The sequence below is a fragment of the Balaenoptera physalus genome (assembly GCF_965194825.1).
Source record: "Balaenoptera physalus genome assembly, chromosome: 3".
NCBI lineage: Eukaryota > Metazoa > Chordata > Mammalia > Artiodactyla > Balaenopteridae > Balaenoptera > Balaenoptera physalus.
The window spans coordinates 24,634,603-24,661,095 of record NC_138890.1 but is presented as its reverse complement, the minus strand read 5'-3'; the positions used below and the strand labels follow the sequence as shown (position 1 = coordinate 24,661,095).

General features: G+C 44.1%; 1 protein-coding gene across 1 annotated transcript in view; it reads right to left on the bottom strand.

Moving 5' to 3' along the window:
* LOC309658214 (uncharacterized protein) overlaps window positions 1–24,831 on the bottom strand; it is a 607,864-nt gene extending 583,033 nt beyond the window's left edge. Inside the window, exons 1-6 of the mRNA XM_082456604.1 lie at window positions 24,757–24,831; window positions 24,032–24,196; window positions 23,721–23,879; window positions 20,472–20,598; window positions 17,062–19,794; window positions 2,350–16,951 (exon numbers count right to left, since the gene is read on the bottom strand). Coding sequence (XP_082312730.1) covers window positions 19,774–19,794; window positions 20,472–20,598; window positions 23,721–23,879; window positions 24,032–24,196; window positions 24,757–24,791 — 507 coding nt within the window. The 5' untranslated portion in view covers window positions 24,792–24,831 and the 3' untranslated portion in view covers window positions 2,350–16,951; window positions 17,062–19,773. The remainder of the gene's footprint in view (window positions 1–2,349; window positions 16,952–17,061; window positions 19,795–20,471; window positions 20,599–23,720; window positions 23,880–24,031; window positions 24,197–24,756) is intronic.
* Between the last annotated feature and the right edge of the window lie 1,662 nt (window positions 24,832–26,493).

The following is a 26,493-nucleotide window of genomic DNA, read 5'->3' as shown; positions in this document are numbered from 1 at the left end:
GCTTCCAATGTCAAGGTTGACTAATTTTTACCATACTTGAAGATCATCATTGCCTAGTGCGGTAATAAACTCAGTCTCTGTGCTCGGGGAATTACATCCCTCTTGGGAGCAAATATCAGCAGTGAACTCCAAGAAGGCAATGCGTGTCACTCCCACAGCCTCTAGGCTGCTGATGGGAGGTACTGCTCCTATAAACAGAGAAGGAAGGCCCCTCCTGAGTCTGGAGATCCAAGAATCATCAAGAGGTAGAGAGGGTCCCAGGAGGCCCCCTGCAACGTCCACAGTTTATTACTTATGTCATGGAGGAGGCAAAGTCCGAGCCACTTCCTCCCAGTCCTGTCACAAGCTCCCAGCCTCAGGAGGGCTGGGCTCCAGGGGAACAATAGCTTGGAGATCTCCCAGCTATCAGCTCGGACAGGAAACCATGATCTCATGTCAGAATCAGCTGAAAATGAGCCCAAGCTTTTTGACATCACAGCACCTGTGCTTTATCAGCCAAAGCCTTCACTGTAGGCACCGAACACTCCACACTCCAGGCTCAGGGATGTTGTGAAACTGTGATCGATTTTTGCTCTGCTCAGAGGCCATTAACTTAAATATTAGTCCTTTCTTTTCTGCAAGTTTTCCTCAGCCCAGTCTTTATGTAGATTTCGGATGATCCAGGTTGGGAGTAAATGATTTTTGTTAAACAAAACTACGTCTGGTGTGGGCGAAGAGAGATGGTAATTAAAAAAAGAAGGACAAAGAATCAGCAATTCCACTTCTGAGTATTTACCCAAAAGAATTAAAAACAGGGACATGAATGAATACTTGCATTATTCACAAGAGCCAAAAGGTGAAGACAACCCAAGTGTCCATCGACAGATGAATGGATACACAAAATGTACTATACACATACAATGGAATATTATTTGGTTGCAAAAAGGAAGGAAATTCTGACACATGCTACGACCTGGATGAACCTCAAAGACAGCATGCTAAGCCAGACACAAAAGGACAAATACTAGATGATTCTACGTATTTAAGGTACCTAGACTAGTCAAATTCATAGAGGCAGAGTGGAATAGAGGCTACCGGGGGCTGAGGGAAGTGGGAAAGGAGGAGTTAGTGTTTAATGGGTACAGAGTTTCAGTTTGAGAAGATGAGAAAGTTCCGGAGATGGATGGTGGTGATTGTTGCATGACAATGTGAATATATATGATGCCACTGAACTGTACGCTTAATAATGGTTAACATGGTAAATTTTATGTTATGCATATTTTACCACAGTAAAAAAGGGAGGGGTGGCTGAGGAGTGTAGGGGGACCAGAGCCACTTGCACTGGAGCAGGATTCCCACCTAGCTCGTCACTGCAATCACCCGGAGCGTTTGAAAAACCTCGATGCTCAGGCTGCCCCTGAGACCAAGTACATCAGCATCTGTGTTTCCTTTTAGCTTCTGTGTGATTCCAAAAGGCAGCCAAGGTTGAGAACCTCTGGGAAAAACAGGTGCTCTGAATGAGAAGAATAGACAGAGGTGAGGGTGGTGGTCAGGGAATATTCAGGGGAGGTGACATTTTGCACAGGTCCCCAAAGGAGCAGAAAGAACCAGCTAGGCAACCTCTCTTTATCGACAGCTCGTGTTGCCTTCACAATAGAACTGATTTTCTAGCGCTAAGTGCATTTCTCATAAAAATGTGACTCTTGTTTCATAGGCTCCCCTAGAACCACTGCTCTAGAGTCTTGCCACCAAAGTACAGCCAGCAGAGATGCACTGGGAAGAAAACTACCACCGACTGAGCCCCTACTCCACGCCCAGCTCCCTAGCTCGTTCCAAACACCCAACAGGCTTGGTAGTATGTCAAGTGTACATCCTGGGTCCCCCGGCCCAGGACAGTCCGCATTTATACCTGTCCCAGTAGCATTACTAATGGAGCCCCCCTTTCACTCTCACAGATGTCTCAATTTAGAAATTTAGGTGAGGAATGATACGAGTCCATGCCTGTGAGTTGGATAGTATCATTCTCCATTCTAAGTCTGAGGAAGCCAAACCCAAGAGAGATATGGAAACTTATCCAAGGTCACACAGAAGTAAAACTGGGACTTGACCGGGGTTTCTCAATTTCCAAAGCCTGTCCTTTCTGCCCTGTGACCATCTGCCTACCCAGGAGCCAGGTCCAAAAAAAATCCATCTTCAAGGGCATTTGGAATGATTACATTTTTTAAAAAGAATTTACAAATGGAATTTCTCTTTTGTTTCTTTTAAGAAGAGGGGAATGGGAGAGAGTGGGAATAAATGCCCATTTACTGTGCACCTACTAAGTACCAGGTGCTTTTCTAAGCACTGGTGATATGTCAGTGAGAAAATCACCCTTGGGCTTCCCTGGTGGCGCAGTGGTTGAGAATCTGCCTGCTAATGCAGGGGACACAGGTTCGAGCCCCGGTCTGGGAAGATCCCACATGCCACAGAGCAACTAGGCCCGTGAGCCACAACTAGTGAGCCTGCGCGTCTGGAGCCTGTGCTCCGCAACAAGAGAGGCCGCGATAGTGAGAGGCCCGCGCACCGCGATGAAGAGTGGCCCCCGCTCGCCGCAACTAGAGAAAGCCCTTGCACAGAAACAAAGACCCAACACAGCCAGATAAATAAATAAATTAATTAATTAATTATAAATAAATAAATTACCAAAAAAAAAAAAAAAAAAAGCAAAGACAGTGAAAGAGAAATTCTTACCAAAAAAAAAAAATCATCCCTATGCCCATGGAGTATGAAACCAATACAGAACAGAATCATCTATCCACCGTGATCAGGGCTGTGGGAAGAACAGGGTGTTCTGAATGAGAAGAATAGACAGAGGTGAGGGTGGTGGTCAGTGAATACTCTCTGGGGAGGTGACATTTCACACAGGTTCTGAAGGAGCAGAAAAAGCCAGCTAGGCAACCTCTCTTTATCAACGGCTTGTGTTGCCTTCACAGTAGAACCGACTTCCTGGTGCTGAGCCCGCTTCTCATAAAATGTGACTCACGTTTCAGGGGCTCCCCTAGTAAAGCCCGACTCTGGATTTATATGGAGATTCAGTTGGAGACACCCGAAACTGAGAGCGGAGACGCAAATATACCTGCTGGGGTCTGGAGCACCGCTGTCGACTGCTATCAGTACCTACTTCTGCTGCCTGTAGAAGGAGATCTCTGTATCCAGTGGAAGGCGTTATTATTTTTAATATTTTATATTGAAGTATAAACTACCGGCAAAAAAGTTTCTCAATGAATTTTCACGAAGTGAATACTCTCATGTACTAGATCAAGAAAGAGAATATTATTAGCACCCTAGATACCCCACACCCATCCCTGCAGCTAACAGCTCCTTTCCCCCCAAGATAACCACTTTTGACACCATAAATTTGTCTTGCAATTGGCATATTTTTTAAGCTTTGCATCCCAGGCCCAACTTGCGTCTAGTAAAGCTCGACTTGTTTATGTTCTCACTGATAATGCCTGAAATGCCTCTTTCCCTAAACACCACAAACCAAATCATCATCATCCTTCTTTAATTTTGATCGATCTGATTGATGAAAATATGCTCTCATGATTCTGATTCTTTTGGTTGGCTTTTGTCTAATGATGAATGAGTTGAAATAATGCATAATATGTTTAATGGCCACTTGGCTTTCTTGTGAGAATTGCTTGTTCATGCTCTTTGTCCAATTTTCCTTGGGAATATCCTACTCAATTAAACCATCCTGTTATAGCAAGCATATAATCCTTTGCTTGCTATTTTCCCCAGCATGTCATGTGCTTTGTAAGTAGCTTTCTATGGTGCTTTGGCTGTTTCCCTGCTCTTCATTTTCCCTCACTCCCTTGGTTATCTCATCCAGTCTCATGGCTTTCAATACCATTCGCATGCTGCTATGGACTAAATTGTGTCCTCCCAAAACTTATACGTTGAGAATCTAACCCCCTATGGGACTGTATTTGGAGATAGGAGCTTTAGGAGGCAATTAGGGTTAAATGAGGACATAAGGGTGGGGCCGTAATCCAATAGAATTGTGGCCTTACATTAATATTAATTCTTTTTTAAAATTTTTATTGGAATATAGTTGCTTTACAATGTTGTGTTAGTTTCTACTGCACAGCAAAATGAATCAGCAGGAAATCCAAAAAAGAAGGGAGATATATGTGTATATATATATATATATATATATATATAGCCTTAAAAGAAAAGGAAGATCTCTCTCTCTCTCTCCCACATGAGGACAAAGTGAGAATGTGGCCATCTACAAGCCAGAAAGAGAGCTCTCCTCAGAAGCCAATCACGTTGGCACCCTGATCTCAGACTTCCAGCCTCTAGAACAAATAATTTTCTGTTCTTTAAGCCACCCAGCCTATGATATTTTGTTATGGCACCCCAAACTGACTAAAACATACTCTGAGCCTGCCCCCAAATCTAGCTCCAACCCAGACCTTTCTCCTGAACTTCACACTCCTCCATCTAAATGCCTCCTGACCCCGTGATGTCTAAGGCACACTTCCAACTCAACCTGTCCAAAATGGGATCCTGACCTTCTCCCTTCACAACTGCTCCACTCTCAGCCTTGCCCATTTTTCCAGGGGCTCCAGCTGGGCAAGAAAACACATCCTGAAGGCATCCTTGACCTGGCTTTTTCCCAATCACTCCCCATCCACCCCACAGGGGATCCTCTTGACCCTGCTGCCTTTAGAGTGTATCTAGACTCCAGCTCTGTTCACTGGGCCCACCTGACACAAGCTGTCCTCACGGTTGCCGGGAGGCTGCAGCCGCCTCCTAACTGCTCTCCCTGCCTCGGCTCTTGACCTCCTACAGTCTATTCTCAGCCTAGCAGCAGAGTGAACCGCTTCAGACAAAGCAGGTCGTGTCCTTCCTCTGCTCAAACCCATGATTCCCACCTCTTTTGGAGTAAAGCCAATGACCTTGCCATGATCTCTCCTTGGCTAGCTCATCTCCAGTCATAGGGTCCCGTATGCTAGTCCTTGAATGGTCCAGGCGTGTTCCCGCCTTAGGGGCTTTGCACATCTGCTCCTTCTGCCCAGAACATTCTTCTCTGGGATAGCCACATGGCCGCTCTCTCACCTCTTTCAAGATTGTCACCACTGTCACCTACACAATGAAATCTATACTGACCAGATTACTGACAATAGCAATCCCCCTTCTGCATTCCCAACCCCCTTAACAAATAAAGAAAAATGCTTTATGCATATTTATCTTTTCAACCTTCTACAAACTATACAGTTTATCACTTTCTAAAAAAAAATGTAGAGTTTACTTCTGTATTAATCTATTATGCTTATTATCTATTGCCCCCAATCGAAGGCGGTGATCTCTGTCAGTTTTTGCTCACCGTGGCTCCCTGAGCACCTTTAATAGTACCTGGACATTGGAGATATTATTTATTTACTGGATAAATAATCAAATATATTTAAACCTATAGCCAAATCCGTCAGTCTTTTACTTTAACTTTCTGCTTTTGTGGTCATGCCCAGAAAGCCCTTCTCAACTCATGTATTGAGAACACCGGAAGGAAATAGCATTGCCTGACCGCACTTATATCCTTCCAGATTATGGCTGTATTTTGTACATTTAGAATTTTCATCTATTTTGGAATTTATTTATTGTATGGTGTGAGGTAGGGAAATAGTTTTCTTTGTTATAATCCATGGTTTGTCTGTTTTCCAATATCTGTTATTTCTTTGCTGATTTAAGATGCTCCCTTAATTTTTTTATCCTTAATTTTTGTAATACTTAGCTCTATTTCTGGACCTTCTATTACATTCCATTGATCTGATTATTTACTGCTCCACCAGTTAATATACTATTTTAATTTTTTTAAATGCACATATTCCTTTTAAAAAATAGAGTTTCCAAAACTTTGTCCCTTTATTTGGTCTTTCAAAGAATTGGTTCTCAGATTTACCAGTTCTACTGGGTATTTGTTTCCTTTATATCTAATTGATTAATTTAAACTTTTGTTTTTAGCAATGGCTTCTTTTTTAAGACTTTATTTTTTTTTTTAAGTTTTTTTTTTTGGCAGGATATTCAGCTCATTTACTTTCATTCATTCAAGAAGCCAAGGCTGTCTTTTCTTTAAGTTAAAGTTTGACTATATCTCTTAAGATTTGATAGGTTTTCATTGTTATTGTCTAAATGGTCCATAATTACACTTTTAATTTTCTCCATTTTTAAGAGTTGTTTAGATTGTTTTTCATTTCTCATAAATACACTTATATTGTGATTTTAGGATAATTATTTTGTTTCAGATCTCTATCATTGGGGTCAAAGGATATTTCTGTAAATTTTTTAACTTTGAAAGAGGGTTTCTTTTTGAGATTTTTCTTTATGATTTAGATTGGTCATTTTCTGCAACTGTCATTGCAAAACTTGAGAAGAATGCATATTCTTTGTAGGTACTGAGTTCAATACATACCCACTAAATTGAGCTAAATAATCCTTTTTTTTTTTCCATTTGTTTTTTGATGTTTGTTTAACTCTCAAAGAGAGAAAGCTTGGTTAATGCTCTCCTTTCTCCTGGGGCTCCTGTTAGTTTCTTCCTGCCTTTCTTTATGTATTTTGAGTCTATGAGTTTGGGAAGGTCATTGATGATACATTAATCCATATAAGTAATTTTTTGTTGGAGAGCTCCTAGTCATGTCTTTTGCCAGTTTCTCTGTTGGGGTGTTTTACCTTCTTATTGACCTGAAAGAGCTTTTTCTATATTAAATATACTAACTCCCTGCCATCTGTGTTGCAAATATTTTCCCAAATTCTTGGTTTAAAAAATTCTGTTAATGATATATTTAATATACAGACACTTTAAGTCTTTCTATAGTCAAATATTATGCTTTGCTTGTATTCTTAAAATAGTGTGGTGAGAAGATGTTAGGTGAGGGGCAAAAGTCTTGGTCTCCTCTCTTGAACTTCTCTGCCTGTTGGATTAAGTTTCTCAGCCCCTATTTACAAGCTATGGTCCCATGTCACCTCTCTCTTCTGATCCTTTAGGATGTTCCAGGGGCAACTGAAGGAAAGAGGGAACTCCTTTTATCTTGCAGAGTCACAGACCTAAAAGTATAATTAAGAACCATACTTTGACACCATTGATCAGTGTGTAGGTAAAACGGTATATACTTTTTCTGTATCTTCTGTTCTGAAAACTTTTGCCCCAGGTCTTAAAATATATTCCTTTCTATACACACAAGACCTCTGTGTATATATTGGATTGGCCAAAAAGTTTGTTCAGGTTTTCCGTAAGATGCTACGGAAAAACCCGAACAAACTTTTTGGCCAACCCAATAGAAGATTTCAATACAGAAACAGTGATTTCAGTTTAGCACCTACCATATCTTAAAGATGAATACTCTACCTCTCTGTGCTTAAAAATTCCACCTCCACTGCTGATTATCCCTTCCCCTCTCCCCACCCACCTGTCGCTCCCAAATTCCTGCTTACATCAAATGAAAAGAAGTCAGGATGAAAGCAAACTAGCTCAGAGAATTTGATCGTGACTCCTTGGCCCTTGTGTAGGACTAACTTAATACTCATGAGAGATTCCTGTGGTCAGGGAATATGGGGCAAAGAACACTGAGGACAGGGTACCTAGATGCAAATCCTCTCTCACTTGGGATCCTGAGAAAAACCTCAAAACCTGAGCTTCAAATGCCTCGTTTTTTATGTGAGACGCATCATACTCACTTTGTAAAGTTGAAATGGAGATTAAAATAATTTGTATGGCCAAAACAGAGTGAATACTGAATTAATGGTCATTACAATTTGTTAACTATAATTGTAGTCATGGATGTACCCTGTGTGTGGAAGCCTTGAAATTGGAATTGAGGGGATCTGGGGTGACTCCACTGATTGATTAAGCATGCTCTAACATCAGTCCTCTAGCTAGTTAAGGACTCCTTTCATCTTGAAACTTCCTTTGCCAACGGGAAAAACAGAAAGAAGAAGGGAAAAAAAAAGGTTTTTCATTGTTGGGAGAGAAAGCATCCTTCAACCAAGTAAAACCGACCAACCATTCATCAAGTCCATTTTGTTATTAAAGGCCAATAGGATTAAAGATCTAATTACAGTGTCCTAGGTTTGGTATTATCCATTGTTACCAGGACTGAGTCATGCCTGGTCCCTGGCTTTTTAAGCAACAGCATGACAGCATTTGGCTCACCTGCATATGTTTTCATTTCTCTGGAATAATCAAGCACGGTTATTAGCATCTGCAAACTCAAACCAGACAAGCAATCTGGGTTTAAGATAGAAACAGGCTGATAGGCTGCTCCCCCAGATTTCCTTCCCTGACGGCCCGCCTTTATGGGTCTGGGCTATGCCCAACTACTCCAATCGGGCAGAATGTACACAGCGTATATTAAGTGAATTTTGGACATTTAATGAGGTAATTGCAGGCTAAATGTATTCCTGGAGAATCGGAGATATAAAGTTTCCCACCATTCTTTTCCCCCTTGTAGTCGTTTTGTTTTTTTTTTTAAGATCTTATTAATTTGCAAACCAGCTAATTACAACTCCTCCGGGCAAAATAACTGTGCAGTTGGCGCTGTAATAGATGAGTGGTTTGGGCTGGGAGAGCAGGTCCTGTTTTTTTCTTTGCCTATTACACACATTGTTTTAGGTAATTAACATCCACTTTGTAGTGGCAGCTCTGACGCCTCCCTGTCTGAACAGTGTCTTGGCTGACAGCCTCCGAAACAGCCCTGGTGAACTTCTTGCAAAATCATGTGATATTATTATATAATTCCTCCCGATGAAAGCTCAAAGAGAATTTGCACACATAGCTACATGTGAGCTTTTGGATCTAGACACACTCACACGAAGTGGCTTCTTGAAGGAGTGTTTTCTTCTAGCTGGGCAGGGACCGGGGTGGGAGCAAAAGAAAGAATCGGGTGTGAATTCTGTCGTTACTGCCACCAGATGAGGTAAGTCACACGGACCTCCCAGAACTTTTGCGAGCATTCCACGAGTTTTTAACAATACTTGGCAAAGAGCAGTTTCACCTTCCACCAAATTAACAATCTCTTCTCCAGAGTTAATAAAAATTAACAGGCAGGCTTTCAAAAGAATCTATTATTTTTTCCCCTTGTATTCTTGTCTCTGAGCACCATTTTGAATAAAAATCTAGAAGTTTGGATTATGGCTACATGGGTCAAGTGAAGACCTCAGCCATTGCCCAAGGCTCTTGAACTGTGTAGGCTACTGGTCTTAAATGTGCTCCTTCCTCTCTGCTCCTGTGCTGACTTTTGCTTTGTAAGGGCTGAGGCATGTGGAGAATTCACTTTCAGAGTCCTTTGCAAAATCGGTTAATGGCTGGCGTTTGATGGAAAGTGTTTCTAAAATATTTTGCAGCTCTTTGCTTTGCTGAGTCCCAGAAGAAATGGGGAGAGGGCATTTCCCAACACTTTATCACCTACCTCACAGTGTTTTGTTGGTTTCAAAAAACTACAGAAACAGCAATAAAATAGATGGCTAGCATTGTGTCATTGGAAGCAGCCTGACACCCAATATTTTCTTGCACTTGTGACATCTAGAAGCCTTCATTAATTATCAGTACATTCTCTTTTCTCCAAAGCTGGGGAAAGTTGGACAACCGATGAGTCTAGAATGACACTGGATGACTTTTTTGTTTTCCCTTCTTCATTTTTTTTTACGTTTTATGGGGGATTAATTCTTAACCCCTCCCTCCCCCTAAGCCCAAATTTTCCTCAGAAATAAATCTCACCAGCCCAGCGTGGAGTTATGTCGCTCTGATGGTCCGTGGGCTGGAGCTGGCTGACTCCTATGGTGGACATATCACAGTGAATAAGTGTGGGGAGTAGACAGGGCTGCCTCTCTGTCTCCTTTTGGAAAGACCAAAGGACCCAGGGTTGAAAACACAACAGATCAAAGGATCTGCAGGTCTGAACAGGGACGAGAGAAAGGCCAAAGAGAAAAGGATTTGTGGGAGGTGGGACCTGGCTTTAAAAGGACACATATTGAATATGTACCACTCACCTGGCACGATCACATCATCATCTCATTTAATCCCCACAATTTGAATCCTATGAGGGGAATATTAATAACTTACAAAACAGGTTAAGTGACTTAGGCAGAGTCACACAGCAAATAGGTGGCAGAGTCAGGATTCGAACCCACGTGCATCTGACTCCATAGACCTCACACAAACACCTTTCCCTTTTGGGAAGCCAAGAATGGGAAACCGACTTGGGGGGGAAAAAAATAAAGAAAAAGAAAAAGCTGGATTCCGATGTCTGTACTCTGGTAGCCGACCAAAGGAGAGTTCAGCCTGCTTTGTTTCCCTGAACTCCACTTACAAACCCAAATCAGAGCCGAGTCTTCCTTGTAGAGCATAACTTTCACTCACTTGCATTCCAAAACACCAGAGGTCACAAATTGGCAGCCTGTGGGCCCACACTGGCCTAAAGATATGTTTTGTTTGGCTCTTAAGAGTTGGATCACACAGTATATTTCAAAAATTAGCTCCGTTGCCAACACAAAATTCAGGGGTTACATCGTTCACTTCTAGCCACGATGGACTGGCTTGATTCAGAACAACCCTAGAACGAATGACTAGAAATCTGGACTTAAAAACCTATCTGTGGGATAACACTGAAGAGCGGCTGAGGATGCCAGGGCTTGAGGAGCTACGGTTCCAGAGGGAAGGAAAATGCTTCAGAATGAAGCCGACAAGTTCAAGGCGTGTGCCAGTTCCTAAGCTGTGCAGGTGGAGGCTGAGGAGCCCTGGAGACAACAACAGCTAGGAGGCAGAGGGGCTGAGCAGAGCTTTCACGAGTTTCACAGGCCAGAGAACCAAAAGGTAGAGTCCAGGGCTGTCAAGGCAGCCAGGACTTCAGGAGCCAAAGAAAATACACAGAAGGGAACCCAATGTTTGGTGGTGCCCTTCTCTGCAAAGGGGAACAGGACGGTGCTTCTAGGAGTGCCACAGATATGGGGGGATTAAAATTAAAATAGAATTCAGGACCTGTTAAGGGGGAGGGGCTTTGGAGAATACTTGGGTCTTTCAGTTGGGATTCTAAAAGGGTGAGATTCTAGGAATAAGGACAAACAGAAATCGATGGTACCAAAGGAACACTGAAACCCACCTTCCAAAAGCTCACTCCCTGAATGGAAAAAGGTGATTTGCTCCTACTCTGACTGCCTTCTAGAAGCACTAGAAATCCTCTCTGCAGGGAGGTAACATCATCCAGAGATGCTAAAGTGTTTTATCTGGGCCCCATAGGCATTTGTGCTTATAAAACCCAGATTGGCTTATGACGAGTAAAGGTAACAAATGAGTAGATGGAGGACCAGAGGACCAGGAACCATAGATGTGACTGTCTCTGGAATGTAAGTCCCAGGATAAAAGGAGATAAAAGTCAGTGGTGGCTTCCCTGGTGGCGCAGTGGTTGAGAATCTGCCTGCCAATGCAGGGGACACGGGTTCGAGCCCTGGTCTGGGAGGATCCCACATGCCGCGGAGCAACTGGGCCCGTGAGCCACAACTACTGAGCCTGAGTGTCTGGAGCCTGTGCTCCGCAACGGGAGAGGCCGCGATAGTGAGAGGCCCTCGCACCGCGATGAAGAGTGGCCCCCACTTCCACAACTAGAGAAAGCCCTCGCACAGAAACGAAGACCCAACACAGCCATAAATAAATAAATAAATAAAAATGCCTGTAAAAAGTGTGTTTAGTTTAAAAAAAAAAAAAATCTTTACCAAAAAAAAAAAGTCAATGGTCTTATCCATCTTTCCCCCAGGGCAGGCATTTACTCTGCAGAAACCCTGTGAAGTTTCCATGCAGCTGTGTATTAGAGCTAATCTCTTCTTCTCTAAGCATCTCTCAGGAGAGAGCACACCATCTTGGAATGTAGCAGGTGCTCATGGAACGCCTGTGGAATTGACGTGTATTACACAGCCAAGCAGTGAGACTGCTGCCGACTTGTAAGAAACCCACAACCAGTGAGGTGTTGGAGCAGGCTGACACCTGCTCACAAGAGCTGATTGTGCGGATTTCTTCCCAACCAGCATTTAGGGACCTCACAGAGCTCGCTTGGAATCAACCATGGTGGGAGTATTTGCTCCATGGAAATTGGCCATGCTCTAAATCAGAGTGCTTTTTTTCCCCTCCAGATAGTCCATCGTCAAACATTTACCAGCACACCCGCTGTTCACAGCCATTTTAGGTTAAGACTGTTTTAAAAGCACAGAGAGCAGAGTTGCCAATTTACACATGCTTGTGAGCATGTATGTGTGGAGCTTCTTTACCCACACTGACTGAATCTTCCTCATGCACCTCCACTTTGCTGCATATCAGTGGGCACAAGAAGAGAGAGATGGGCCGTGAATTTAGTTTAATCCGGAAAACTCAGTGTGAGTCAATAATTTAGATCCTCAGCTATTTCAGTCTCTTTGGGGTAAAATGCTCAGATATTCAGAGTTTCTTCCCCCTTTCCTATGTGTAATAGGTTAAGTCCCAGAGAAATAGACTCAAAGATAGAGACTCAATTACAGAAGTTCATTCAGAAGTGCTCTCAAAATCAACACTGTCAGGGAGGGAAGGAAGATCTGGAGAGAGAAGTTGAACAGAGAAACAGTTACAACAAAGACCTCAGCCGATCCCACAGGAATCCTATAGGCCAGATGCGTCATATGAGCCTGTATGGAGTTGTAAACTGTTTTTAAGTAATTACCAACATTTTAGAATTGTTCCATAAAAATCAGGCTTCCCAGTTGCTATGGAGGAATTTGAAGATATGGCAATAATTGGCTGGATCTGGAACCCAGCTGTGCCTTTAAATAATGCTTATGGCTTCAGTTACTGCAGGCTGTACCTGGCCAAATTCATAATAATTAGGAAACACGGCTTTTGAATCAAATAACTCCACAAAGAAATGCAAGTCTGAAACAGTAGCTGTGTGACCTTAGGCAAGTTACTTAACCTCTCTGAGCTTCAGTTTCCCCTTATGTCTATAAAGTGAGGATTTAAAATACCTACCCCACAGGGTTGCTGTGAGGATTAAATAAGATCATCTTTTGAAAGTTCTTGGCACAAAGTGAGTATGTAATAAAAGGTGCCTATTTATGCTTCAGTGATTCAAATTGTCTCTGAATCCTCTTTGGATTTTCATTTATTCCTGGAAAATATAAGAAGTAGCTGGCTCTTGAGCTTTACAACCCCATGAAGGCTTCTGTTCTGTATTTTACAGATGCAAACTGATAAGCCTTTCATTTTATGGAGATCGTAGCTACAGATGTGAATCCATTCCATAAATTAAGTCAACCTTCTGGGTACGTCATCAACTACCTATGTAAGTAAGATGAAAACAGAAATTGTATATCTTGCCTTTAAAAAACAAGAAAATTCCGTGGTGGTCCAGTGGTTAAGAATCCGCCTTCCAACACAGGGGACGCAGGTTCCATCCCTGTTCAGGGAACTAAGATCCCACATGCCGTTGGGCAACTAAGCCCGCGTGCCACAACTACTGAGCCTGCGCCCCACAACTAGAGAGAGAAAACCCACACCCCACAACTAGAGAGAAGCCCACCGGCTGCAACGGAGATCCCATGTGCCGCAACTAAGACCCGATGCAGCCAAAAATAAATAAATAAATAATACATCTTTTTTTAAAAAAAAAAAGCAAAAAGGAAAATTCAACAAACCTCAAAGAGATACAACTCTCTAAAGACAGAAGTTTTCCTTTCGCTGGACTACTGTGTCCATCACATTTTGACTAATTTCATTTTCTTGGAGTAGATATCCTTTAATGATCATGCTGCCAAAAGAGCATCATGCCAAGAGAAGAAAAGAGCCTGGGAGAGTTAGCAGGAGAAATGTACCAGCTTGCATCAGAATCTTGTCATGAGCAAGCATCTCGTGACTGTTAGATATATCAATATCCTTTTACATTCATATGCTTTTTTATTCTAAAGAGCAACTTGTAAACAATAGTCTTCAACATTTTTTTTTTGGCCTCCACACTATTCATAGGCCAGTGGGGGCTCATCAGTGATATCTCTCTTAACTCGGAGTGATTCTCAAAGTGAGGAAGTTGGGGAGGCCCCTCTTTGAAAGTTGCATCAGGATGGGGGTGGTGATGAGATCACAGTTTGGAGGGTCCCCCTCCAGCTGGAACTTCTAATGTGTAACCAATTGAGGGCTGGTCCTGGTGGTGGTAGTGGCAGATAACCTGCCTGGTTAGGTATATCAATGGTCAACTCTGCCATTAAATGCTTTCTGAGTCATTTCCTTACTTTTGGCTCATTCAGTCATTCAAAACATTTTATCGAGCATTTGTTATGTGCCGGTCTCTGATCATGGTGAATAACAGAAGCCCCAGCTACTGAAGAGCAAAAACACAGTCTTATGGGAGAGACAGAGATACAGATACAGAATTATATTCCAACATGATACTTCCTGAAATGTCAGTGCATGCGAGTGAGTTTGATGCCTTGAATGGGGATAAAGATGGGGCTAGCTCTGCCTGGGGGAATTTAGTAGATCTCCTAGAGGAACTGGCTTCTGAGCTTGGCACTTGGTGGATACAGAGGAGCTCACCAAGTTGGGGAGGGAACCATGAATTGAGGGACAGTGGAGAAAGGGCGTGGAGCAAAGGCAGAGCATTTAGGGAAGAGTGGATGGTTTGGCTGAACTTAGAGAAACCTGTGAGGGAGAATGCAGGACTCAGGGCTAGGCAGGCAGGTCAAGGACCAATTTGTGAAGACCCTGAAAGCCAGACTACAGCATGTAGACCTCTCCTCCCAGCATAGAGGAGCCACTGATATTTCCAGCAGGAGACTGCCTCAGTCAGCTCCTCTTCTAGAGATATGACTGTTGATATATATTTTTTTTATAAATTTATTTTATTTATTTATTTTTGGTTGCATTGGGTCTTCGTTGCTGCACGTGGGCTTTCTCTAGTCGTGGCGAGTGGGAGCTGCTCTTCGTTGGGGTGCCCAGGCTTCTCATTGCGGTGGCTTCTCTTGTTGCGGAGCTCTAGGCACGCAGGCTTCAGTAGTTGTGGCACGCAGGATCTAGAGCGCAGGCTCAGTAGTTGTGGTGCACGGGCTTAGCTGCTCCACGGCATGTGGGATCCTCCTGGCCCAGGGCTCGAACCCGTGTCTCCTGCATTGGCAGGCGGATTCTCAACCACTGCGCCACCAGGGAAGCCCGGTTGATATTTTGCCATTCCCCATTGTGAAATTATACAAAGGGGATTCTCTGAAGATGGCAAACCTGGTGGAAAAGGAGAAATTGGGCTGCAAACTCAGAAAAATATTCCTCAAACAGGTATGGTCCAATTTTTATGGTCCAAAAATGAACGGAAGCAAGTGCACATAATTCAAAATAGCAGCAACTCCAAGAGCGTCCTTTATATTTTACTTGGTAACGCGTCTTTATGTTTCAATATTATGTGTGTCGCAAGTCCTGGAAACTCATTTCAAACAACATGGTGGCTTTTAGTCCTGGAACACTAAAGCTATTCGATAAATCGTCCACTTCCAGACTCAGCATCATCTCAGGCTATTCCAAACAAACTACCCAAAATGATTAGACAAACATAAATATATACAAAAAAGTGTCAAGCAAGAGACATGGCTCATAATGGGTTCTCTCTCCATTTTCCCTTAAAATAATGGTTCTCATTCGCCAGGTGCATCAGGCCCACCTGGGAGGCTTGATGAAACAGGGATTGCTGGGCTCCATCCCCAGAATTCCTGGTTCATTTGGGTGGGGGCAGGGGGCAAGAATTTGCATCCCTAGAAAGTCCTAGAAAGCTCCCAGCTGATGCTAATATTGTTAGGAGACTACAGTTTGAGAAACATTGCCTGAAAACATGTATAATACTCTAGAGATGCTATTCAGGTTCAGGGGTCTTTCTTGTACATTAAACCCAAAGAAACAGCGGGTAAATTACCAGAGCACTCAATGAAATATTCTAAGTGTTAACTGTCCACATCTTGATGGCAAGATCTGCTCGGGCACAGTGTGGGTTTGGCTCTGTTGGAGTGGCTGAGGATGGAGGTCCCGTCTCATTTTCTTTTGAACCTCGACCCTCATTCTGTCCTGGATCAGGCTGGGTGGTCATGCAATGCTACTTCCTTCCAGATGTCTGTGATGAGACCTGACTAGCAAACTCAGGAATGGAAGTCCAACCGATGTCCAGGGCTGGATGCTGGACTCTGGCCCTTGGACGAAAAGCGGAGCCCCAGTGACTGGGGTCAGCAGCAGAGTCAGACAGCTGAAGCCGCCCAGTCTGACGCAGGGTGAACCCTAGCGTCAAGAGATCAAAGAGTAGGAATGGGTGCAGGGGAGCCTGGAAATGTACACCAGTCCCCCTTCTCTTGTCTCAAAGGGGCCCTTCTCTGGACCCCTGGCATCCCATCTTTCCCAGTCCCCGGCAGGCTCAGGGCAGAGCAGAGACCCTGGAATTCAAGCCTTCTCTGGAAAGCAGAGTCGGGTTTTGCTTTAGCAAAGAAAGAGCTAGGAGAAACTGGGGGTTTCCTGGGCCCTTCTCCAGAGCAGTTACGCCAAGTCAGGATTCACCATTTGGGTTGTGGATGCTAAATTTATTGGCTCATGGAAGGTCAATCTGATCCCCACTTCCCCACTGTTCATATGAGGCAGACATGAGACCTCTCACACTGCCTTCCCCCTCCTCCTTGGGGAGGAAGAAAAGCTGGGCAGATGTTCTCAAACCCTCCTTTGCTGCCTTCATGCAGCCCCTTGCATGTCCCGGCAGAAGCCACTTGGACACCAGAGGGTGCTGCGGCACCAGCTCATTCCCCAAAGTCTCCTTCCGCCAAAGATTCCAGGCTCCAGGGCAACCGAGTTTTGAATGCCAGACAACCACATCCAACAGACACAAGGTTGGAAGTGATCCAGGAAATGGGAACTTTGTGTTTTTGCTCACTTCGAGTTGTCACTGGTGGTTCAACAGCTTTTCTGGAGGAAGGGAAATAAAAAGAGTTACCACTATCCTAACTGTGTGTAGAGATTTTAAGACCTGTTCTGATTTCAGACAGGTTCAGAATTTGAAATAAATAAATAAATACCTTGAAAACAAGAAAATGAGGTAGTAATCGTCGGAGAAAATTCTACAGGGATCTATGCAGAGGCCCATTTGCAGGTTGCGGCCACCGTAGGGACTCATGTGCTGGTCAGGAAAATTCCAATTGCCCAGGAAATAGCCACAGACACGACTGGACTGGATTTCAGGCTGGGTATCAGCAAAGGAGTTCAATCTCTCCACTTGAGGGGAAGCTCGCGGGATAATTGTTAGTACTTACTGAGCACTTACTGTTAGCTAAGTGAGTAAATGTGTTACATGGATTATCTCATTTCATCTTCACCAAAACCTTCCGAGATGAAGACGATTTCATGGATAAAGAAACTTCGGCTGAGAAAAGCTGAGTGCAGCTAATCAGCTGGTGAGCAGTGATACAGGATTCAAACCCATGTCTCCAAGAAGGAGCCCAGGCTCACAGGTCTCACTGACTGTCCTCTCCAGGCCAGCTCTCAGCCGTGCCCAGCAGCAGTGACCTGGGCCCCAGTCAACCCTGACACTCTTAAAGGCAGTGGGGATCACAGACCAGCACAGACGGTTAGCTTAGAACTCATGGGGGGCTGGAGAGGGGAAGGCATGATGTACAAGCAGGTGAAATATTTCTGTGCAGAAACCAAATAAAATAAGTTTTCTCGGACAGGCTCATTTCAGATATTCTGTAACATCTGCTGTCGGGGGATGCATAAATGATGGGTAGAGTGATGGCTCCTGATTTTCAGTCTGCAGATTATGAAACTAAAGGCATTTTAGGCAGAACTGAGCCTCTAGAGATAGGAGCCTCAAGTATAATCCAGGCTTGGTGGTGATCACATCAGCCACGTTTCATGAGAAGATGAATGAAAAGGTTATTGAAATCAGGAAGCACCATATGAAAGAAAGAGAATTGTATGTGATCCAGACCAAGAGCACCTCTCTCTCTCTCTTTCTCTCTTCCTCTCTCTCATGAGAACACCTTCTCCCTTCCCTTGGAGAAGCCTCACGACACACCGCAAACAAGCACGACCTGAATCACAAGTGGGTTCAAATCTCTGCCCTGCTGCTTCCTTGTTGTGCAGCCTTGAACACGCAGCTTCACCTCTCCGAGCCTCAGTTTCTTTGTCTCTTAAATGGGAATAATAATAGTCAGACCTCACAGAGTAGATGATAACAATGACAGCACACATTTTTCACATGCTACGAGCCAAACACTGCCCACTGCTTTCATTTCAGCCCGTCGCATCTTCCCAACAGACCGCTGGGCAACAACTGCCATTATCCCCCGATTTATCCTTAGGAGGAGAGTCCCAGAGGGGCACTGCTCATAAGTTACACAGTGGAATTCAAACTGGAGTTTAGCAGAATTTAGGGCTTAGAACTTAAAACACCCACTGATTGGTCGTAGGAGTCAGTGATTAAATCTGAAAGGGGCTGGAGAAACAAGACCTCTGACAACTTAAATGACGTCATAGGTCCTCACAGATAATCTAATGTCACAGAGTGAATTTTGTTAAAGAAAGAGAAGCAAAGGGAGAGGAAAGAGGTTTTCTGATGTTCTTTTTTTTCTTTTTTTTTCCTTCTCTTTGGACAGGACTTTGTATTTTCCAAGACACTTCCCATACACAATCTCTTTTGATCCTGATGGTAATCCAGTGAGGTGCATAGGACAGATTTCATTATCTCCATTTTACTGAAGATAAAATGGGTCCTAGTAACTAACTGACTGGCCAGAGGCCCCACTAATGACAAAGGTGCAGGTAAAATTTCACAGGGTGGCAGCAAGATTCAAAGAGCCAGATCATGAGTGAGGACTTGGCATGTCAACTGGCATATAGCAAGTGCTCAGTAAATGCTTGTAGGATCTGAAAGGGTTTGAGAAGGCTTCCTAGACCACACTCATTCCCTCTTACCCCAGTCATGGCTCTCCCTCTATGTGGCACGTTTCAGCTACGGTGTGGAGAGAAAGTTTTGGATCACATGGACCATTCGGTGAAAAACTTGGGGTTGTATTGAACACTGTCAGAGTTGGGTGGAAAGGCCTGCAAGAAGCCAGGTGACAGATTCTACCAGTGCCTTCAGAGAACCTTAGAGCAGGAAATAATCTAGAGATGGTCTGGTCCAGTATTTTCCAGCTCTCAGGCACTGTATCATCCTGAGAGAGCCTGCCATCTCTGAATGCCACCCGCACTGCTGTTTATTTATAGTTTGCTTGAAATCAACTCATTTTTTAATTTACATGAATGTATTGAAATACATTATATATATATATATATATATATAAATTAATATTTATTCATGAAACCGTGGATTTGATTTGCTGGATGTAGATTCTTCTAATATGTTCGACTGTTCCAGTTCATGCATTTCTAATAAACACATAGTGATTAGAAAATTAAAATGTGTTCATGTTCCACACTTTGATCAGAAACTCTGATCCAGTCACGTGCCTTATTTGTCTAAAGCAGAAAACGCAGCATGAAAGAAGAAAATATGGCACAGATAATAGACTCAAGTCTTGGAATCTAGGGCTCTTTGCAACTAAATATCCCCTTTTGACCTTAAGATCTGCAACATTAGTGCCCTAAAGTTGTGTGGCACAACAGTGTCAGGAGGTAGGAGATATACACGCCCATCAAAGTCTTCCCAGGGGGGCCCTGGGGGGTAGGGCTGTGGGCGAGTTGAGTCTCTCCTTCGTGCCAATCACCATCTTCTCCCAGGCTGTGTATCACTTCTGTAATCTCGGTTTCTGCATAAAAAAAAAAGGAAGGTAAAGTTATTTTAATATTTTTATAATATGCATCCTTCATAAATCCAGAAAGATGTGCATTGCCCTTTAAATTACGGGAAAAAATCATTTTTGCTCTTTGCCAAGTGCTTCCTCTCTGATAATCATACCTGTCGGTGGTCGAGCGTGTGCTTTGCACCAGGCGCTGGCTTAAGATTTATCCATATTATTTCCTTCTCACCAGCCTAGAAGGTAGATAGTATTATCTGTGTCTTCCAGCAGCAGTAAGGGGTAGAAACGGGGTCTGAGCTCAAGTATCTCTCCTACGTTGATTTCTTGTCAGAGCAGCAGGACAATTTTGTTGTTGTTGTTTGTTTGTTTTTGGTTTTGGGGGGGTTTTTTCTTTGTTTTTGTTTTTGTGGTGTTGTTTTATTTTGGGGGTAGCGCACTACATAGCTTGTAGTAGGATCTTAGTTCCCCAGCCAGGGATGGGACCCGCGTCCTCTGCAGTGAAAGCACAGAATCCTAACCACTGGACGGCCAAGGAATTCCCCAACGCTGATGTTTTCGAGGTGGGACGACGGTCACGCTTGACCTGATAATGGCATTAAAGCCTGCACAGCGCTGCCTCCTCTGAACCTGGCCTGGAGGTGGGCGGGATGATGCTGGTTCCCATTATCCAAACTGCAGAAGCTCACAGGCAAAGGGTGTCCATGACGTGCCCATAAAATCACACAGCTGAGACCTGGAACCCAGCCACTTCTGGCTCCTGGCTCTTTCCAATCGTTGAGCACGTTGCCCACAGCTGGTTGGATGCAGTTATATCTAAGGGTGGAAGCAGAGGTAGCTGGGCGCGCCCGGCACAGACTGCACCTGCCCGGGCGACGGCCTTGCTGTGGGGAGCGCCCGTCTGCCCGCCTCCCTACAAAGGGCGATGTCAGAGAGGCTTGTCATCTGATAGTCAAGAGCTCATCCTGCCAGTCAGGGGAGAGTCAAAACATAGTTAAAGTTTAGTGGACTTCATCCCTTAAGAATAAAAATAATAATGGTGCAATTAATAGCAATCCTGTGCACTTTTATGGATGCTTTCATCTGAGAATCAAAGTGGTTTGGAAGAGAAGCCATCATTAGGCTGATTTTACAGATGGGAAAAGTCAAATGACTTGCCCAAGGTCAGGGCCGAATCAGCCCTGGAGCCACGGGGAGAAGGCCAGGCTCTCTCCCTGCATCCCTCTCTGTACCTGGCACTTTGGTAGTTATCCTTCATCTGAGAATCTTAACCTCCCAACAATTATCACCGTTCATCAGTGGCCAAAAGAAAAAGAAAATCTCTACCTGGCTTGCCTATCAGCGGAGGTCTCCATCCTATGCTGCCTCTCCTGGCCGACAGGGAAGAGTGAGTGCCATGCCCCACTACCATCCCCCATCCCCCTACTCCTCCCCCACGCCCAGGCGGGGCCCAGGGTCCTGGTCTCACCACTCGGTGGGGCTGAGGCCCCACGAAGTCAAGACCACCTAGAGGGGTGGGATAGGGAGGGTGGGAGGGAGGGAGACGCAAGAGGGAAGAGATATGGGGACATATGTATATGTATAACTGATTCACTTTGTTATAAAGCAGAAACTAACACACCATTGTAAAGCAATTATACTCTAATAAAGATGTTAAAAAAAAAAAAAAAAAAAAGAGACTGGGAGTGAAACAGGCAGCTGGCCCAGTATGTGAAGCCATTTCCAATATAAAATACTGAAAGTCATTTTGATGATGCCGGTTTTGAGGGTGTGTTTATTCCAACTCACATAAATCCAGACATTATGGCACGAGGTAAAAACCGGTTTTGGAGTCAGACACACCTGGATTTGAATTTTGACTCTGCCACTTATTAGCTTAAACAAATTGCTTGGCTTCTCTGAGCCTCAATGTCTTTTCTTCCCCCCAATCCCAGAGCCTCAACGTCTTTATTCGTAAAATCAGTATGGCTGTTATCTTAGGTACCTTTGACTCAACAAAATCAGCTACTTGTGCTCTCTCTTTCTTTAATTGAAACAGCGTAAAATGATATTTTGCATATATAGTCCTGAATATACTGTACATTGCCATATACATTATAGAATGTGTATATATACCCAGGGTGCAGAGGCTACATCGCACACCAGATATATCAAAATGTATGGGTAAATATTTTTAAAGGACTTTCGAGAAGAATTTTAATAATATTCAATTTTTGTCTTTGCACTCTGATTTGGGGCTATAATGCCCTTCCACCGTAATAACCATTCGTGATTGTTGGGAGGTTAGAGCCCGTGGGCTCTCCACCAATGGGAACGATTTCTATTAGGCACAGTCTACCAAAAGTACAAAGCTGAAAAAAAATTAAAACAAAAACTCTTGCCTCTAGGAAGGAAAAAAGGAGGTGGAAGAAGAAAGAAGAAGAGGCAGAAGAAGAGAAAGAGCCGCCCTGAGCGGCTGTGATTGGCTAGCACCGTGCGGGGCTGTCCTGATGGTCCTCTTCAGCCCCCCTGCCTTGGAAGACGCGTCGTGCATCTCGCTGCACAGACGAGGAAGCAGGTTCCGTGTCATGACAGAACCTGTCCAGGTTCACAGAGCCAATAAACGGCTAATAGGGATTTGAGCTCCCGCCTGTCTGATCCCCAAGCTTGTATTCTCTATTGGGTACTTGGAAGTCTTCTTCCTTAGAAGACATTTTTCACAGATTAGATGGTAGAGAGGTATCTGCTTGTATCCATCAGGGTCTGGGCAGGAAACAGCAAGCACACTCACCCCAGGCCCTGATGGTCAGTGAAAATCAAAGGTGTGGGCAAGGTGAGATGCCTGGGGAGCTACTCCACCAGACCCAAAGGGATGACAGGAGGTAGCAGTTCCCGGAATCTGAACAGAGAGAGTTATGTAGAGGAGCCCCTTCACCAGGGCAGGGTTCGGGTGCGGAGGATACATACCCCACCTCCTTCCTCTACTGCCCCTGATCTCCAGATGGGCTCCCTACTGCCCAAATTATACTGAAAAGCAGAGGGCGAGGGAGCTACTTTTCCAAGTCAGCCTCCTAGGACAAAAAGCAGAAGAGAGACGAGTAAGGAGCAGATGTGGGGTGGGATGATGGAGGACCAGTCTTCCTTCAGTTAGGAACAGTCCCAGTGGCAGGCTGCCTCCCCTCCCAGAGCCGGGCGGTAAAGTCCCTGCTGGCCCGTCCTAACTTGTTCTGAGAGTTCTTGAAAGATCTTGTCAGGAGGCAGGAAAGCATCCCTCGGAGCTGGTGAGAGAAGGACATCCAGTCCATTTTACAGATGAAGAAGTTGAGGTCCGGAAAGGGAAACGATTGGCACAAACACAACTAGGGACATCACCAGAAAGAGAAGACGGCAGATGGATTGTTCATTCTGGCCCCTAGCTGGCGTCTTAATCCATCCATCCCTTCATTCATTCATTCAGCAATTATCTAATTATCTGTGGAGCAGCCGAAGTGTCCCAGACGTCCTAATTGACAGAAAGCCTGGGGCGATGACGTATTTTTTCATTCTTCCATGGTTCAGTTATAAATAGTGATAATCACTGACATCTATTCAGCGCTTACTGTTTGCCAGGGACTGTGCGAGGAACTTGCCTCTTGCTTGCATTATCTCATTTAATCCCCACAATAACTCTCGGAGGGAGGTATAATTGTTACTGTCTCCAGTTTACAAATAGGAAATGGAGACTTAGAGAGATTAAGTAACTTGTCCACCATCACCCAGCTGGGAAGCGATGAAACTGAGCTCAGAGCCTAGATCTTTCTGACTCGAGAAGCTAGTGTTTAAGCCCTGGGCTGCATTTCAGAGCCCAAACTGGCCACCAGTAGGCCAGGTGCTGCCCATAGACATGCTTTATTTGTTTTTAACCAAGCCAACGTGCAAAAACTGAGAGATTTCATTTTTAAAAATCCAGATTTCCTTACTTTTCTTTTGAAGGTCTGGAAGATTTGGCTACATGGGGCATGCGTTTCTTCCTGGCATAGCTGCCTGCTATGCAGCTCGCCCATGGCTGTCTGCCGCCTCTCTCCATAGACGGCCCAGTTTGTGGTCCTGGCTGGTCTGCCTCTTCATTCCATGGCAAACTGCAACAGATAGCATGATACGGAGTGAGTGCCCCCAGGATGGGGACTGGAGCTTTTGCCCTGGGCAGGGTCACTTTTCTTGCCATTTGGCCAAACCCATGGGAAATCCTCCAATACAAAGGATTCAGGGCAGTAAACAGCTAATAACCTACCTTTCCTCTGCTCCTCCTGGCCGGCCCCGGCAATGGAGCGCAAAAGGCAGCCCCACAATGCCAGGAAAATGCCCAACCAAAGAGGTCTGTCTCCAAATGCAGCCCATGACAACCCCATTGAAGGCAGATAAAACATTTTCAACAATATCACCTTTTATCTTCGCTCTGTGGGCCAAACGGGTAAAACACAGTTGCCAAACACAAATTAATGTGTAATTATTTTCCTTGCCTGAATCATTTTCTTTCATGTGTCAGAGCATGCTGAGCAAATAGCACCACACCTTGAACTTTAATTGTGGTAATCAGGGCTCTGAGCCACAGGAAAGTCTTTTCCTAATGCCTCCTTTAGCTCTGACTTTCAAGTTGAAGCAACTGATTTTGTTTCCCCCCTCCTCATCTCTTCTTTTTAAGGAAAAGAGACATATATTGGGGGACGTCTCAGGGCTGCTGCAACCAATATCATGCCTGCTTGGCTATGGGAAAGTGCTCCTCCCACCACAAACCAAATATAAATACAGCCGCCTTTAACAGGTGACTTAGTGTGTTAATGGCTGTTCTTTTCTCTTATTCATTTGGTGACTAATTATTTGCCTAGTGAGTTTTAGACCACCTATCTTTGTATTAATACTCTAATGGGATACACGCTATATTGTTTATCTGCTAAGATGGTCTTGAAGTTTGAGTTGCATGAAACTAGCAAAGGGAAAAGAGAAGTGGGGGCTTACCGTGGGCCTCTGTTGAAAGGAACATGGGTTGGCATCTTCTGATCCTCTAAGCCTGGTTTTGTACGTTATTTTGAGCTGTTTCTTCTTTCTGCCTCGGCAGACGTAAGGCGACACTCCCAGGTACATGGTGATAGTGATGGTTTAGACACGAGAAACCAGCTCTTCACTCACAGGAAAATCGCCTCCCTCTTGTCATTGGGGAAGATCGAATTCAAAGACATCTATGGGGAATCAAAACACAACTGCGGTTCGCCATGAATTCCAGTTCCTCAGCCCCGGGCATGACATCGTCATTGAATGGAAGTTCAATCAGTTCTTCCTGAGGCTCATTTGGGATCCTTGGAGATGAGGGAAGATGGCGAGGTTGATGACTTCGCTTTCCTTTAAGTAATTCATGAATCTGGGTGCTGTTTTGAACACAAGACACAAAAAGTCCTTGAGTCTAGAAATTTTTTATCTTTTCCATTGTAGTGTTCTTCATTACAATGTGCCCAGCCCATGAAAGTTAGTATTAACATGACTGACACCTAGTAGGTACTCAGCAATATATGATAAGTAGAGGAATAAAATATGCATAAATGGATATCTTAAGAATTCATTTTGTTGGGGATAGGGGATTTCGTTGGGGATAGGGTTAATTCTTTATTCATGCAGCCATGAATGCATGAATTCATTTACTCAACAATAATTAAGTGCCTACCCCAAGAACTGAGGATTCTATAAAGAGAAAGACTCAACCCCTGCTCTCAATAGGAGTCCGGAAGAGGCGAACGTAGGTGGGAAAGTTTCAGAGCCCTGGAGTTAGGGCTACTGTGGAGAGAAACACAGCTGGTGTGCTTGCTGAGTGCTGAACAGCGATTCCTTGAGTGTAGTTCTGACATGATATTTTCATTGACATTAACAATGAAGATGAAAGTCAAACAACAAGGACTATGTTGGAACCCCACTTGTTTATCAATATTGTTAGCAACTTCTTTGCGAAGTTGAATACTAGTTTTCAAATATCGAAAGAATATTTTCTTCCATTTTGGGGGGCTATTCACAATGCAATGCAGCAAGTTGAAGCTGCACTGTTGAGATTTTCTCCGTCACTTTGTTAAATCTAGTCAATCAACACAGCAATAAACTAAGCCCTGATAGGTAGCATTTGCCAATTTCCGTGGTGTAAATATTCCAGCTGTGGCTGAGCTCAAAGCTACGATAGTGATGTCGCTGAGAGTTGCACAGCAGTGCCCTCTTACATAACATCGCCACCGTGCAGATGCACTGGATGTAAATAATCTTCAGAGCATAGGTATTAGTAAAATGTAATAAAATAATGAGGAAGTGGCAAGTTTTGAGTATTTATGACCTTTGTTTTTAATATAATTTACTTAATTATGTGTTTATAATTGAATCTTTAATAATTGCTGTGTTTAACAACCGGCTTGCAAAATTCCGGACAATTTAATAATTGGCTTTCATAGATTGGTAAGGGCAGGCTCCGGCCCATTCCTGGGCCTAACCCAACAGAGAGGTCAAGGAGGGCTTCCCAGAGAAGGAGATCCCTGAGCCGAGAAGCACCATAGTGTGGAGAAGATATTGGGCTCCCTCCAAAGTCCAACTCCAGGGATTTCAATCTCAAGTCTGCCTCTTCCTGGCTCCGTGACCTTGTTGCTAGTTGCTTGGCTATTCTGTGCCTCAGTTTCCTCTTCCTTAAAGTGGGCATGATAATGCCTAACTCCCAGGTTTGCTTTG